Source organism: Sarcophilus harrisii, chromosome 3 (genome assembly GCF_902635505.1).
Source record: "Sarcophilus harrisii chromosome 3, mSarHar1.11, whole genome shotgun sequence".
Lineage (NCBI taxonomy): Eukaryota > Metazoa > Chordata > Mammalia > Dasyuromorphia > Dasyuridae > Sarcophilus > Sarcophilus harrisii.
In genome coordinates, this window is record NC_045428.1 from 237838431 (window position 1) to 237855673 (window position 17243).

At 32.2% G+C, this 17243-nt stretch overlaps 1 protein-coding gene across 3 annotated transcripts in view; it reads right to left on the reverse strand.

Moving 5' to 3' along the window:
* Nucleotides 1-474: 474 nt before the first annotated feature.
* Nucleotides 475-17243, reverse strand: part of ADAMTS5 (ADAM metallopeptidase with thrombospondin type 1 motif 5) — a 79327-nt gene continuing 62558 nt past the window's right edge. For 2 of the 3 annotated variants that reach the window (XM_031959245.1, XM_003763373.3), the window contains 5 exons: nucleotides 16156-16439; nucleotides 13236-13419; nucleotides 12631-12806; nucleotides 9576-9751; nucleotides 475-1252 (listed from right to left, as the gene is read on the reverse strand). In XM_031959245.1, coding sequence (XP_031815105.1) covers nucleotides 685-1252; nucleotides 9576-9751; nucleotides 12631-12806; nucleotides 13236-13419; nucleotides 16156-16439 — 1388 coding nt within the window. In that variant the 3' untranslated portion in view covers nucleotides 475-684. Of the gene's footprint in view, nucleotides 1253-4819; nucleotides 4906-9575; nucleotides 9752-12630; nucleotides 12807-13235; nucleotides 13420-16155; nucleotides 16440-17243 lie in introns of all 3 variants that reach the window. The other variant, XM_031959246.1, reaches the window with a different exon arrangement.

The following is a 17243-nucleotide window of genomic DNA, read 5'->3' on the forward strand; positions in this document are numbered from 1 at the left end:
TTAAAAAAATCCAAATTCTATGGGTATACATACATACAAAATATGTTCTAATCAGTTTGGTTGGCAACCTGAAAAATACAGGTACTAACATATCAGATAAAAAAGCCTTTATATATGTTTATAAGTATTCTGATAATCTCTGCTCAAGAATTTTTAAAAATTACATTGTGTCATAGAGTTAGTTTTTTAAAAATATAATGTCTATTAGCAACAATAAGCTTATTTTTCCAGTAAAATATCCACAGCTCTTTCTGGAAATTTGGTGAAACTGAAAACGGCTGTAGACCTACTTTGGTCAATCACTTTACATATAGAATGAATTCTTTTTAATAGAATCAAGATATATAAAAATTATGTATTTACAAACAGCAAAAATAAATCACGATTGAAAATGATTATGTCTTCAAAGGCATTCTTTAAGAGGTAGGTAATAGAAAGGGAAATAGTTTTGTACTCTTCAAATACCTTATGAGCTTACATTCATTCATTTTTCTAAACCTTTTAGGTTGAAAGGACTTATAACAATTTTCAAGACTGTTTTTGTCATAATCCAATGTTTGAAAAGCAGATTCTGCCCATAATTTGAATCATGAAAGCAATTACAATAAAGTTTATATTTTCCATCCAAGGTATGCCAGTGCTGCATTGCCCAATTATTTTTCTAAACAAAATCATAAACACATGCTAGCATTTTTTTAGGAAACATTGCTTGAATGCTGAGGGTCTCTGTGACAGTAGACATCCTTTTGCTAATTTCTTGTGTCCATCCTGGCATTGCACAGTTCTGGTATGCCAGCCTGTGTCACATGTTCTAGAACAGGAAAGCCATGGACCTGTAACCCACTGTAGCTGTGAGGTTTGTGATCCCATTTTACTGCTTCCATTTTGATTGACTGAGTTTGATTTGAATGTTGACTTTTTGGGAATGAAGAAGCTATAGCGGACATCTACTGTTTTGCTTGGGTCTGTTGCCAGAATCTGAACTATGAGTATCTCTTTTGTAGCTGAATATCCCATCCCATGCAAGAAGTCATCCTTGTGGCTCCAACCACTGTAGTTCATGACAGTCCCATTGATGTCAATGATAGTCTCTGATGTAGATATCATATACTTTCCATTGATCAAGTACTCACCATTTTTCTTTTTCAGGGCTAAATAAGCTGTGAATCTGTTCTGGTCTTTTGGCTTAAATTGTCGGACTTTGATATGGGTGGCGCCTTCAGGTATTCTCACTACATCTGTGTAACCCTTACTAAAAGGCAGAGATAGACAGAGGCAGAAAAAGACAAACAGAAAAGGAGAGAGCAAAACAGAGGTAGAGAGGAAGAGATAAAGAGAAAAAGTACTTGATGAAACAAATGAATATTCTTTAAAAGTTTCATTTTGACTTAGTATTACATGTTCATTTTGTCATGATTTATAGGAGAGGTCATTTAATCTAACCTTATCATTTTATAGAAAAGGAAATTAAACTCAAAGATCTCACAAACTCAAAAATTCTCTAAGATTACCAAAGATTAGGTTTTGAATTCAGATATTGTGAATCCTAGCACAGCACTCTTTCAATCACACTAACTTAGCTTTCTTTAAAACAAATTGATATAAAACCAAAAGGGACTGGTATTTCTTTGGTTTAGAGACCTCTCTGTGAAAAAATGCCCTTTAACAATGCAGGTTGGCAACTTTCTTGAAATATATAATCTTGGACTTGGAAAGTTGACTTGTGTAAGATCACACAGCCATGTGTCATGTGGAACTCAAACCCATATCTGATTTCTAGACAACTCTATCCCCTAAATCATGATGTCTTTCTATAAAATCAGAAACCATATTTCTTTTAAAAATTCATCATTTGAATAAAATATTAATTAGAGCATGCTTCATTATCATATTAACTTTTGTTCATTAAAAACTATTCAATTTTATTTAATATGGGCTATCTATGTGACCTATGTCAATATAAAAATCCTATCAGGTCCTACAAACCTGGAATACCTTTGAATACAATCTTGTAACAGACTGAGACAGATTATCTCAGAATAAGTCTAGCTAACACTGTCTTATACCAGAAAGATGGCTAAGAAATTATGATTTTTTTCCCTACAGCATTTCATGAAATCATCTGTTTCACAAATACTCTAAAGTATCAAATGATATGACAATATGCAATAATACCAAATATTTAGTTCCCACCTTTCCTTATAAAACCTAAAAAATTTAAATGGATTCATCCTTACAATTTCATGTGCTATTTCTATAAGGTAAATAGAGATGAATGCACTTTTTTATAGCTGAATGAATAAAAACACAAGTGGATGAAATGTCTTTCTCCAAATCACAACTATAAAAAAGATGTGAATAGAACCTACCTCAACTTCTAGTGTCTTATTTTGTCAATAGACAATATTGCCATTCTAACAGTGTTGGCAATTGTAAATGCAATAATTTATTCATCATTTTGCTATGAGCTGTCAAAAATAGCAAAGTTGTGCCTCAATTTTACTTTACTATATTTTCTTAGCTACAATTCCTTTTTTAAGATCCATTGTATTGGAAGAGTGGTGGAACTATAGTGGAAAGAACAATAGATTTAGGCTTAAAAACTCTAAGTTTTAATCCTTTCTCTAACAATATTCAATTATGTGACTATGGCCAGGTAATTTTATTACTATGTTCCTGTATAGTAGGAATAGTAAAACCCATACTAAGTACTTTGCATAGTTTTGTGGGAAATGTATATGTTATGAATATTAATGCTCTATAGAAATGTAAGGAGACTTTTTCATAAAAAGGTATTTGTGTAAATCCTAATGTTCCCACAGTAAAATCTCTTTGAAAAAAGGAATTCTCATTTTAAGCATTCTTATTCTGAGTGCCTAGCACATAAAAAATTTCATAATTATTTATTAAAATGAAATCGATGTAGACAATAGTCAAGACAGACTTCTTATATCAACTCTTTTGTCATAACACAGATTGTGATTAGAATCCATTTTATCATAACCTCAGAAATGGATATTTTTATTTGTTAGTCTTTGTTTTTTTTTTCCTACTATGAAATTTTTGCTGACATCAGAGAGTCTACTTGTCATTTTTCTCTTCCATTGTTGGTACTTTGTAATTTTAGCTATTTAATCTTCCAGTAAGTTTTGTTAGACATATTTAGTTTCATGTTATAAATGGTGCCATACATACTCAGATCATATTAATTTTATTAATATCAGAAAGCATAATAGATTATAGGGCTATGATTAAATATACTTTAATTTCCATAGACCCAGCTTGTTTTTTAGTCTAATGAATAAAACTCACTGTGTAATATTTTGTGTTTTAAATATTTTAAAATTTTAGAAAACACATTCTTACATTTTTGTAATTAAAGCAAACATATAATCAAAGATACTGAGAGAGTGGGTTAGAGAATCTTGGATAATAAAAATCATAGACTGTTAGAGTTGAAGGCTCATTGAATACAACTTTCAATTTTACAGACCAAAAAAAAAAAAAACAAAACCCCCCAAAAATTCCAATCCTGGTCCTAAGAAATAATAGGGAATTCAGTCTTTATTCTGTATTGGTACTTTTAACTTAATAACAGAATAATAATTTTAGCTAACTTTATAGTTTACAAAATAATTTATATCATTAAAAATGACAAAACCCCTATTTTGGGGGGATTTGCTTGGGACCCAAGCAAAAATGATTTTGTCATTTTTAATGACATAAATTATTTTGTGATATAACTATGTGATAGTTAATATAAGTATTATTTACAGAATATAGATAAATAAACTATGCCCCAGAGAGATGGTTATTTCTTTGAAGTCACACATCTAGTAAATTTCAGACTAAGGACATGAAATGGGTTTTTCACCTCATCTTCCAGTGTTAACTTTACTAAATTACAGAATACTTGGATAAAAACTAATTTTGTTTCCAGTCAGTTAGCTTAGGTTTAGAGCTGCAGAGGACTTCAGAGTTTCTTTAGTTTAATCCCTTCATTTTACAGATGAGCAAATTGAGGAAGAGTGAAGTGCACACAAGTAGACAGCACCAGAGCTGGGATTTGATTTGGCTCCTTTTGTCCCTAAAACTATTTTACTTTCTCAGTAGACACTACCGTCTTTTAATTTCTAAGTTTCCAAACATGACAATACCTCTCTCAGACTTGCTAAAATTTTCCAGTGGACTTGTTTTTTTTCCCCTGATGCAGTTGGAGTTAAGTGACTTGCCCAGGGTCACACACTTGCTAGGAAGTGTTAAGTGTCTGAAATCACATTTGAACTCAGGTCCACCTGACTTCAGGGCTGGTCCACTGTGTCACCCTAGCTGCCCCTTTCCAATGAACTTTAAAGGTAGAAGATGCATTTAATGTACTCAGGCAACAAGCAGGGTTCCCAATTCTGGATTTACAAAGACTAAATACCCAAGACTCAGGTCTAGGTCTACAATGCTGGACAAACTTCAAATATGGTCCTAGAAAAAGATAGATTCAACTGCTTAGTTAACCAGTATTAATTAAGAATGGAAAGGCTCATTGTGTAAGTGATAATTTATCCATGGCAATTCAAGAAGCTAAAAACAAACAAATAGGGTAAAGGTCTTCACTCTTGTGAGGCATTTTTTCCCCCACTTCCACAATAATGGTAGTTTAGAGATGGAGAACAAGATGAGTAATTAGAATCACAAATATCCGAATTATCTATATTTACTGCAAAGTTACCACTAGAAGAATCTACCCATATCAATATTGATATTATTGTGATAAAGAGAAAAAAATAAACAAAAAGAAATTATATTTAATGGAGGGAAGACTCACAGGTTCTCCTAGGAAAGCCAAGGACACATCCACTAGAGCAATGGCATGCCTTGCTACCTTTTCCATGATTAGCATTCCACTTAAAACTGGAAAAAAAAAAAAAGGAAGACATTCTTCCAACGCTAAAAGTGGCCAACATCAAAGCAAAGATTGAAAGAAATAAGTGGAGATGTATGTTTAGGTCTTCCAATACCTGAGTCAAAGTCTCTGAAAAGAAGTGGTTGTTCTAACCAGAATGAATTGAACTTAGTGACCAAGTTTCACATCGAGTACAAGACATCCAATATAAATAGAATTATAGGAGATACATAGTAATGATGTATATACTTTCAAATTCAAAAATAAATAATAACTTTAATAGGATATGCCATAATTTAATTGAAAATACTAATAAGCAAGAATAAGAGTGGCTAACATAAGAACAAATCTTATGTATAAAAATACATTTAAAAATCTCTCTTTTTAAAAATGTTGGCTTCATCTGAACCCAGAGACAATAATCAACCTCATTTTGTGGGATATTCTATCATCTTATCTCAAAGATCATAATAAATAGAAGAAAAAAATAAATTGTAAAGAGAATGATACCTTATGTATCAAAGTCTATTGCAGAGGTTGAAGAATGTTATGAGACCCACCTCCCTATGTGACTCAATAAATGATACTTGGTGATTTTAATATAAAAACAGTCATATAAAAAGGTTAAAAGCATGTTGCATAAGATTATGTGATGATCAACTATGATAAACTTGGGTGTTTTCAACAATGAGGTGATTGAAGGCAAATCTAATAGGCTTGTGTTGTAAAAAGCTATCTGCATCCAGAGAGAGAACTGTGGGTCAAAGGATAGCATTTTCACCTTTTTTTGTTGTTGCTGTGATTTGTTTGCTTTTTTTTTCTTTTTCATGTTTTTTCCCTTTTGATCTGATTTTTCTTATGCTTCATGATGAATATGAAAATATGTTGAATGCAATTGCACATGTTTAACTTACAGTGGATTTTTTGCTGCCTAGGGGAGGGAAGGAGGGAGAAAAATTTGAAATGCAAGGTTTTGCAAAGGTAAATGTTGAAGACTATCTTTGCATGTATTTGAAAAAACAAAAAGCTGTTTTAAAAATATGTTACAAAATGCAGCTAAGGTTTGAGGAATAAAAAGGACCAAAAGCATGAATGCTACTCAAAATCTTCCCATATATAAACCAAAAAAAATATATATCTTCATGAATTTAATTGGTAGATCCTGGAAATGGTGGGGAACAACAATAGGATAGAAAAAGATACATGACATTGATTATATCTTAATGGAAAAGAAACAACTAATTATTAATGGAAGAGATTTTTAAAATCAAAATCAGCTGTCTCTGAATAGGCAAACTCTCTACTAGTCAAAATCAACATCAAATTAGAGCTAAGAATAAAGATGAGAAGATAATGAGAACTGAAACAGTTTCAACCTGACGTATTCAAATACTTAAAAATGAGAAATGAAAATTCAACCAATATGTATCAACCACTACAACAAAGAAATTGCTTTGTCATTTCTATCATATTGGCATAGTCAATATAAGCAACTAATATCTCTCCAATTATTTAATTGTCTTTATTTTTGAAAAGAGTAGTTTATAGTAAATAAATAATGAAGAAACAAGAAACAAATATTTCTTGTTTACCTCTTCATAGATAGAGTCAAATATTTTATACATTCAGTTATTATTTTGAATGGAATTCTCTTTTCTAATTCTTCTTCCTGAGTTTGTTAGCAATATAAAGAAAGGCTAATAATATATGGGGATTTATTTTATATCCTGTAATTTTGCTGAAGTTATTGTTTTAGTTAATGTTTTGAGTGAATCTCTAGGGTTCTACAAATAAACCACTGTATCAAATGCAAATGTGATATTTCTTTTCTATCTATGCCCATTCCCCCTCCCCTTCTTTATTCTCTTGAAACTAAGAAAGTAACAAAATCTCACCCAGTTCTTGAGTATGTATGTTCCTTAATTCCCACTGTGACTTTTGGAGACAGTTGGATTCAGATGAAATACATGTCTCTTTTTCCTCATTAGATTTCATAGCACTTCATTATTTAGTCATTTCCATACTGATTTGACTTATTAGGTTTCTCTTGTCTCTCGTATAAACATTTCTGGGTCTGCTCAAGTCTGGTTTTTTCATCATGAAAGTTTAAGAGTCCTCTTTCCATTAAAAGGGATAGTTTTCTATTTCACAATTTTGCCTTACTAAGAATGTGTTCTAATAGCCATATGACTACAGAAAAATGATTCACCGGAGACTAATAAAGGAGGTTGGTTGGAGGAGCAAGAGCTTTCCCACATATCAGACCAGGGGCTCTAGAATTACAAATTGTTCTATTTTTATATTTGGAGAGACATTTCATTTCCATATTGCTAGATCCATAAAACTGGAGTTCAGCACTCATTCCCTAAAAAGGGCAGTGTGAGTTTGGAATGATGGAAGGGGGAAAGAGACTAAGAGATTGCAGGCTGGGTGCTTTCTGGCAGATAACGGAAATATCTTTGGGGAAGCCAATTTAGATACACTATACTAATAAGGCAAAGGCATCACTTTGTATATTATACTCTTTTGGTCATTAATTAACAGTGATTAACTACTTTTTCATGGACTTGCAGAAAATAATATAGGAGCCAGGTGGCTCCTATAGGTGGCTAATGCTATTATAATATCTCCAATATAATCTGGATATCCAGGCAGACCATCTGAACTAAAAAGACTATTGAGGTATATAATGGATAGGTTCTATACTTTTTAATACATTTTAAAATTTAATTTAACATATGTTTGTTATAGCTTATTATGGAGTATAGGGAAAAGCTTATAGCACACTTTGGTTGGATTGTAAATTTTATGGAAAATATCATAACATAAACTGAAAATCATGTTGTAGCCAAATTATGGAAGGTTTTAAATGCCAGACTAAGGATTATATTTTATCCTATATAAAGTTGGAAGGTTTTTTGAGCAGAAAAGTAACTTTATCTTTTGAAGATTATTTTGGTATCTGTGAAAAACATTAATTTGGCATGCTAACTTGGTCCAAGTGGAATGAACCTTAATCAGTATTAAGAAAAACATATTTTATGTAAAACTTTATATGGAGATTTGTTTAAAAAAAAAAACATTTTAGGAATTTGATTTGATAAGAGAGTTCTAGCCTGGACCATATGCAAAGAGATTTAGTGAATGAATCCCATTAACAATATTTTATGGGTAACTTAGTTCCATATACATAAAAACAAGCAACAGAGTAACAAACACTGGCAATTTTTATGTAATCATGACTTTGAAGAACTAATACATGGATGACATTGCTTTATACAGATACATTCTAAAGTGAAGTATCAAAAATGTACCATTATGTTATACAATAAGTCACTTTTTTTTTTTTTTTTTTTGCTGAGGCAATTGGAGTTAAGTGATTTGCCCAGAGTCACCGAACCAGGAAGTGTTAAGTGTCTGAGGCCATATTTGAACTCAGATCCTCTGACTTCAGGGCTGGTGCTCTATCCACTACACCAACTAACTGACTCCAATAAGTCACTTTCAGCATATGGTTGTGTCAAATTGCACAACTGGGGATTGAATTTTCAAAATCTTAAATTGATTATTTAAGGGACATCTGAAATACTGTATATGGAAAAGAGCTGTAGGTATAATACTTCCCCTCATACAAGTGAAGGCAGAGAAACTTTCATATAATTTCAAGGTCATGCTTAATGCTACCTATAATGTAAGATAATTAATAAAGGCAATCTTAAATCTAAAAGATGTCATTGAGAAAATATACAAATATGCAAAAGGAGCTCTGTACTGCTACCTATACTTTAGCATACTGAGTTTTGGATTGATAAAAATTGCATGAGATATGAAGGTAATAGGTTATGATTTAGCAGCATTGAGAAAATGCCCACATTAATAACATTACAAACCCATTAAAATATCAATTTTGCTGTTAAGTTTCATTATAAATCAATAAATATTTTGCTCAAAATATAAAATAAAACATACCTCTAAAAATAATTGAGTTGAGAAATTTTATCAAGAAAGTGCCTTGCACTATTCCACTATAATGTAGAATAATGTTGAATCATAGAATCATATTGAAACACAGAACTGAAAGGGGTCTTTTAGAGATTATTCAGTGCAACATACTCATTTTAAAGATATGAGAACCTTAGATCTCATATAATTTATACAAGCTATGAGCTATTATTACTACTGAAGATCAAAAGACTGTCCTAAGAAGTTATGTCAGTGAAGGCAGCTACATGTCACAGTAGATAGAGTACTGGCCCTTAAGTCAGGAGGATCTGAGTTCAAATGCACGCTCAGATACTTAACACATACTAGTTGGGTGATTCTGAGCAAGACACTTAAGCCCAATTGCTTCACAAAAATAAAAATAATAATAATAATAAAAAAAGACCTATGTCAGCTCTTGATGACTCTTACAATTGTGCCCTCAAGGCCAAAGAGTATCCTCTGTGGTATGTGTTCCACATTTACAGCTCTCAGAGCTTTGTGTCCTTTCTTTTTTTGCCTTCATATTTTCAATTTGCTATTAGAACAACAAAATATGTTGCCACCTAATCTCTATTAATTCATTCTTCTTTAATCATAAGTGTATATAAAATTTGTTACTCGTATCTATAGGGAAATTAAAATTTTTGAATACCAAGCTTAATTATAATAAAGGGTACTTGTATCATCACATTACCTTTTTTTGTTAAATGTTCCCATGACCTTTGTACAGCTGGAATTATCTCCTCCACATATACCACACTTATCATATTGGAGCTTTGAACCAATAATGTTGTCACAACCAGTTCTCACACATTTCCCTTGGACACATATTGAATTACTGTATGGTCTACATTCAGTTCCATCCTTTACCTAGGTAATTAAGAAAAAATTAACTTAGAATTTCAATAACTTGGTTAATTTGCTATACCTGTAATTTCTACATTGTAATTTGTTAAAGTTTGCTTAGAAGGGTAGTATGCAATCAAAACATATAGTTTCCTAAAAGCAATGAACTATATAGCTATTTGTATTTTGTTGGGCAATTCCATGTAAAACCTTGAGTTTTATAAATCTAGAAACCTTATTTATAAAAGAATCCAAAGTTCTCAATTCATTTTGTAATGTTCCAGCTAGTTTTCTGAATGTCCTCCGAATGGGCCTTGGTTTCAGCAGAATAATCACAAGAATAGTCAGGAATAAAGTCCAAAGTTTTTATTATCTCCTTCACAGTCTGTCTCCTTCACCTGGGACAGGGCTAGCTTTCTGGGGGACCTTTAGATGGGCCTTGGTCTTAGTGGAGGAATGCAGGAGGCAGGAAAGCTACCAGGATGGTGGGAGATGGAATGTCTCTCTTCCAGTCCTAGTTGGCTCTTATATACCTTATTGTAATTACATCATTACAGCACACTAATTATGTGTGAACTTAGAGAACCATTACATCACCATGCTTATTATTAAGTATATATGTAAACTAGATAGCCATTGTCTCATCAATTCCTCTGAGTTAACACCTTGTTTGAAGCATACTTCTCCAGAGTTTGGCTCTCTACACTTTCTGAAATGCTTTCTTTGTGGTCACTGTGAAAACTGCTTTATCTAGTGATGGGGAGTATCATTTAGCAGATACATATTGTAGGAAGGGAGGATTAGCTGGGGATGTGCTAGTATATGTTTAATAATTGACTGCAGCATGTTTGAATTGGATCCAGCAAATCTCTGGTGATACCTGAGATGTTAGCGTATCATTATCATTAATTTAAAAATAATCACCTCGAAGTTAAAAGTAATATCTCAGTTTTTCAGAAAGATTTATCCATTCCCTATTGAATAGTTCCAAATCTCAGTGGAAATGAACAGATGGAGGTATTCTTGGTCAATCTGAGGAAATAACCTAAAAGATAGACTCTTTATGATCTGATCAAAATACTCAGGAGAATTTGCTTTAGGGCACATTGGCAAGATTCATTAACAATTTTCACGTTATAATTCTACTTAATATATCTTTGTTTTAGTTCATGAACTTTGGGAAAAATTGCTACATTTAAAAATACAATTTAAAACTGAAGAAAATTTGATAGAGATGAATTATTTAAGTTCTCTTAAAGTTTTTTGTCTTCTAAATGGTATTTAAAAAACACAAAAAAAATCTTTGAAACGGATTTTCATATAAATTCCCATGTAATTATTATTTATATGGTTATAGTTTTGGTTTGGCTCTGAAAAAACACGTTTGTGCTCTTAGAGTAGAGGTTCCTCCTTCCAAGATCAGAAACTCATCTGAACCTTAGAGTTTGAGAGAATTGCCTAAGAGCAAATTGAAGAAATTTACCTCTTTCCTCAGGACAAAGAGGCTGAGGATTATTTGGCATGTTATCACTTCATGAGATATTTCTACTTAGCTCAAAGGATATTTTTTCTTTAGAAATGTATAAAGATAAAAGACAACTTAAAATTTTAAAGAGAGTAGCCTGTGGGATGAGAAACTAAGTGACTTGTTCACTATCCATAGCTAATATAATATCAGAAACAAGGCTGAACTCAGATACAGCTAGTTTTACCTAATTTACAATTTTGAAAATCATAATTTTTGATCTGTTAAAAAAAATCTAAACAATTAAAAAATTAGATTGGTATGAAGTTTAACAAGTTTTCCTAGTAATAAAAAGAGGTACATATTTACTGTCAAACTTATAGTTATAAAAGATTTAGAAGCTTTTGGAATAGTTGAGTTGCCATATATATGTGCATTTAAAATTATCATATCATGATACAGCAAAGATCCATAGTGCAGAAATACCTCCACCAAACACAAATTACAATTTGTTTATAATTTAGTAGATAAATGTTGGAACTGCCTATGGTTCATAGAAATTGACTTCATGGTTATAATCCAGTTCTTCATGACTATACATTAAGTGCTCAACAACTATAAAAAGCTTCTTCTAAAGGAGAAATAGATAAATATCAGAGAAAGAAAATTAGAGGTAAAAGTCTTAATCAATGAAGTCGAAAACTTCTCTTGAATATGGATTGAATTACTGTATGATCTACATTTAACTTCAACCTTCATCTAGTTATATTGAATATATTAATTTAGAATTTCAAGAATGAATATCACTTCTATTTATTTGTTATACCTGTAATTTCTTTGTAATTTTAGTTTTCTTGGAAGGGTACCTAAAAACTATGTAGTCAAAGCATATAGTTCATAAAAACAATGAACTGAATTGTTGCTGATATTTTGTTGAGTGATCAAAGCAAGGCTTTAGTTTTATAAAACAAGAAATCTTCTTAAAAGATCTAAAGTCCTTGATTTTCTTTTTGCATGTGTAACTCTTTTCCAAAATATTTTATGTACATTTTATATGTTTATGTTTAAACATTATCATGTACTCAATATTATAAGATACATTTGGTCAAAAGTATAAAGTTGAAGGTAGAGGTAAAAAAGTAAAACTCATTCATTAAGAAAATATTTGGAAAAATATGCAATAAATGGCAGCATTTACTCAATCATATATAAAGGAGAAAAGCTGTTTTATGTTTTTATTAAAATCCTTGGAAAATAGGCATGTTTATTTTCTTTACATATTCCTTAATAAATGTTTCATTATCTAATAATACTAAAGAAGGTATTCTGTGTGGTGTTTGAAACATTTGCTGCTATGAAACTCAAGAAGCAGCCAATTACTTTTTTTAAATAATAATCCCAAACAATTTAAACACAAAGAATAAATAAATGTAATTACCTTTGGGGAAAATACCACATAGTAACCTGTTCCTTTGGCTCGACATGTCAGCTTGCACACATCTGCAGGCAGAACTCCTGCATATTTGGGAACCCACTCCACGAATGTCTTGATCCCTTTTATATCTGACTGAAATCCATTTTTTGCTTCACATTGTTCCTGACGAAAGGCTTTAGCTAGAAAACAAGCATATTAGCATTCATTTCTATCTCTATGTTTTATATAAGTGTCAACATATTGGAAATTTCCTGTTGCTTAAGTCTTAGAACATTTGGAGATTTTATTTTAAGAACAAGATGAAAACATCGGTTTTGATTTTTTTTTCTTTTTCTCCTCTCTAAATAATCAGATTCTTTACTTAAAGCTAAAGATATGGTACTTTTCTCCTGGAACTTTGGCTATCATCTTCATCATTTTTATTAATGCCATGTTATTTAATTTTTATTATAATTAAATTATTTTTCCATACTGTTCAATTATTTGAATACTGCAATAATCAGGTAATCCTAGAATGACATTCCATGGTATCCTATTAGATTAATCCCTGTCTGCTATTTACAACTATTAAAATAAGAAGAATATGAGACAAATATTAAGGAACATACCATATGTTGGACAGGCTGTGACACTGCAGGAACGGTAAATGGCTCTCTTTCCAGTGCAATATCGGCCATTGTTTCTAGGTGCTGGGTTATTACAATGGCGAAAGGCAAATTGAACTCCTCCCCCACATGAACGGGAACATTGTCCCCAGGAACCCCAAGAACCCCAATTGCCGTGGTTTGATGTCTGAAATAGAAAATAGAAGATGTTTCAATGGAGATAAAAATCTTGCTACAATTGGTAATATCTTTGGGGGCAACATTTGGTAATTACTGTTTTAATTTCAGTTTCCAAAGTATTCATAGGATTTGTGGCTGGGTGGGAATTTAAGGTGTCATTTAGTAAACTCTACCTTATTCTACTGATTGGGTAATTGAGGTCAGCAGAGGGCTAGACATATATTCAAGGTCACACAGATAGTGAGCAACCAGGCCAGGATTCAAATGGGTTCTTGGACTTCAAATTTGATTTGCTTTCTACTATATAACTTCACCATGTCAAACTATGAGATGTTGCAGAGACTGCAGAGTCCAGAATGGGTGCAATGATTATCCACAAAGAATTAACTAAATTGTCACTTGATCCTTTCCTAGCACAGCAGGATGCAAGTGATTCATATTATCTAAGTGCTCATTAAAAGGAAGGCATCACCTCATGGGACCTACAGAATATCCTTCTGCCTATGAATTTTAACATAGTGGGCTTTTTTTTTTAAATAGATCAGGCTCAGAGTCATTTTAATCTTTGACAACTAGCGATTTTTTTCTCTCACCAGATTTTCTATTTCATAGCATTTAGGTAAAGCCCTGTTATTAATAATAGATTTACTTTATAGCAGGAAAATCTAAATAATCTGATAATCAAATGCAAAAACTGATTCATAATAATAACTTTAAGATGTAAAACATTTTAAATTCATTTGAGTCACATATCCTTCTAAGTTTTATATATTAAAATACATGTATATATATATATGTATATATGTTCTCTGTGTGTGTATATATATATATGTATATATAATATGTAATTATTTCCCTCATTTCAGAGATGAGATAACTATCTCAAAGATGCAAGTCACACAACTAGAGTAACTGCTAATAATGGGATTGAGTCCATGGCTCTCCTGATGTTAAGTCTTTCTTTCTACTATATTATGCTGCTTTTCTTTGTGACTCATACATTCATTCATAATTACATAATATTAAAGCTGAGCAGGATAATGAAGAAACTGAATCCTTCCTGGAAAAAATGCAATATCTACCTGTCTAGTGATACACTAAAAAATTAATAATTTCATCAGTATGAATATCACCACCATTGCAACAGATCAAAGCCACTTCATCTTTAGCATTTACCTTGGTAGTCAATCTGCTAGTGATAAGCCTCTCTATGCTTAGCCAGGCTATTCTTTGAATGACTGCTAGATGGCAAATATTGATAGGCTATTCTTATAGCATTTTAACTCAGTGAGATATGCTTTACTCTCAAAAACTATATACAAGATGTAACATAAGAGCAGGACTTTCATAGTGAGTTAAAAATGCAGACAAAAGTAAAGGCTTTCAGAAAAGAAAGAGACCCCATGGAACAGTTTAGGTTTTTTTGTTGTTGTTCTGTAACGAAGTCTGGCAATAGTCCAAATTCCTTTGATTAGTGACTTTTGTAGAAGGCTTGTAACAACTATAGAAATAACCCAGAGTGTTTCTAAATAGACATATAGATAGGTTGCATGCCTCATTGCCTCATAAAACAAAACAAAAATAAAATGCAAAATGTGATGTGTCTACCCTGTTGTGCTGAAGGATCCTAGGAGTAGATATGAGAAATAGAATACTTTGCTTCATTCCTGCAACCAAGAGTAACAAGTGTTGACCTGAACTCAGGAGGAGTACAGATAACTCTCCACTGGGAATCCTTAATTGTTTTGCTGTCACAGATTCTTCTGGAAGTCTGACTAAGTTTATGGACCCCTTCTAAGTATCTTTTGTGGCTTCTACTCATATTGCAAAGAAATGTTTTTAGTTACAGGTTTGTTAGACACATTTTTTCCCATGTAAGTTCAAACAGCTCTTGAAATCTATTTATGGGCCTCCTAAGGGGTTCATGAGCCACAGGTTAAATAAGAACTTCTGTCCTAGACTCTGTGGTTAGGACAAATCACTACTTGGAAAAAAAATAATAAACAAGAGCACCCACACTGGTGCTACCATGATTTGTAGAGAGTAAAATTTTTAGAAAGAAAAGCACTAGATTTGAGTCCTGGTCTTGTCAGATTACATCAATTGTGTGACTCCGGACTTCTCTAATATGAACTTTTAAGATTCTTGATTCATAAAGTGGGGGAGGGAGTTGGAATAGCTTTAATTTTTTTTTTTTAAACATTCTGTGATTCTGGTCTCTTAATGGCAACTCTTAAACTACCCTCAAAAAAATTTAGTTCTGTCCTGAATCTGGCTTTTAGTCTGCCTCTAACTGTGTGACCCAAGGCAAGCCATTTAATTTCTTAAGAGTTCAATAAATTATTTCATTTTAAAAATTAGGGAGTTCGACTTCAGGATATTTATAGTTCCTTCCAATTCTAAAATGCTTTGAAATGCTAATATTAAAATGTTGAAGTATACACAAAACAGGTTTCCATGTAATACTAATTGTCAATCCCAATTCCCCAGTAGTTTATTTCATTCAACAAGCATTTGCTAAGCATTTATTATGTGTAAGACACTATGCTAGACATTACATAAATAAATAAATTATCATTATGGTTTAAAATGAGCAATAGAAGATAAAATACAAATTTCCAAATTGAAAACACTTTCTTCACTGACTATTTTTGAAGATTTCTCACAGCAATCCTAGCACATGCCAAATAAATCAACATCATATTTGAACTTCTGGATGTTGTACAATATAGAAATGATGTACCAAATAATATTTTTTCTTGGTTTTGTCGACGCACTTGCCCTGAAGGCAAATCCTTCCTTTCCCACATGGCGTCCCCTCCACAGCTGGAAGCTTCTTGGTCAGACACACCATTTGGCCCTGTCGAACAACTGCACACCACAGGCGAACACAGACATCCATGCCAGGACATACTGTGTACTCAGGCCCAAATGCCAGCTTGCATTGATGGATAGCATCATATGTCTGTCCTGGGAGCTCTTCAGGGCCCAGGATCTGCTTTCTTGGTAAGTCCAGCAAACAGTTACCTGAAGGGATAATCCAGGTTTTGTTATTACATTGTTTCTAGGCGTTATGCTAAGTTAAATCATGACCTCAAAAATAAATACACAGGCAACAGCTAAACTGAAGTATGATTTTGCACCCAATAATTATATTTTGTGACTTGCAGGAGAAGCAGTCTAGAGAAAATGACTAAGGGGCTGGTTCTTCTGAACATGCTCTTGTATCTTCAAGTGCATTAAAAAGTCATCCAGTTTTTCTGGGCCTCGGTTTCCTTACTTGTAAAATAAAGGAATGGAAAAAGGCATCTGAAGTCCCTCTCTAGGTCTAAGCTTCTATAGCTATATATTTAAGAGGATTTGAATTTTAATAGGAAATTTATACAAAAAAACTTCAAGATATATAGGAACGAGAGAAGAATTAGTAATTGGGGACAAAGGTAGGCACTGATTTGGAGGCATTGAGCTGAATGGGTACTGCTTACTTATTAGCGTGACCTTTTCTCTTCTTTCTCTTTCTCTTTCTCTTCTTTCAATATCCTTTGGGTTCAACTTTTACAGGAATTTATACTTATTACACATTATTGCAAAAATAGCAAGGCCTGGATTATAATCTTGAATACAGGACCAGCTGAGGCACTTTAGCTAACTCTCAATCACTGACTGCTTTAACTTCTCCATTTCTATAATAATGACTATTGTTACATCCCTGAAATATTTTGAGGATAAAATAAATATTAAATATTCAGGGAGAAGATAAAATTACTATTCATATGGTAGATTACAAGTAACCCATTAAAATGTATTAGTAAACAATTATTAATAAAATTG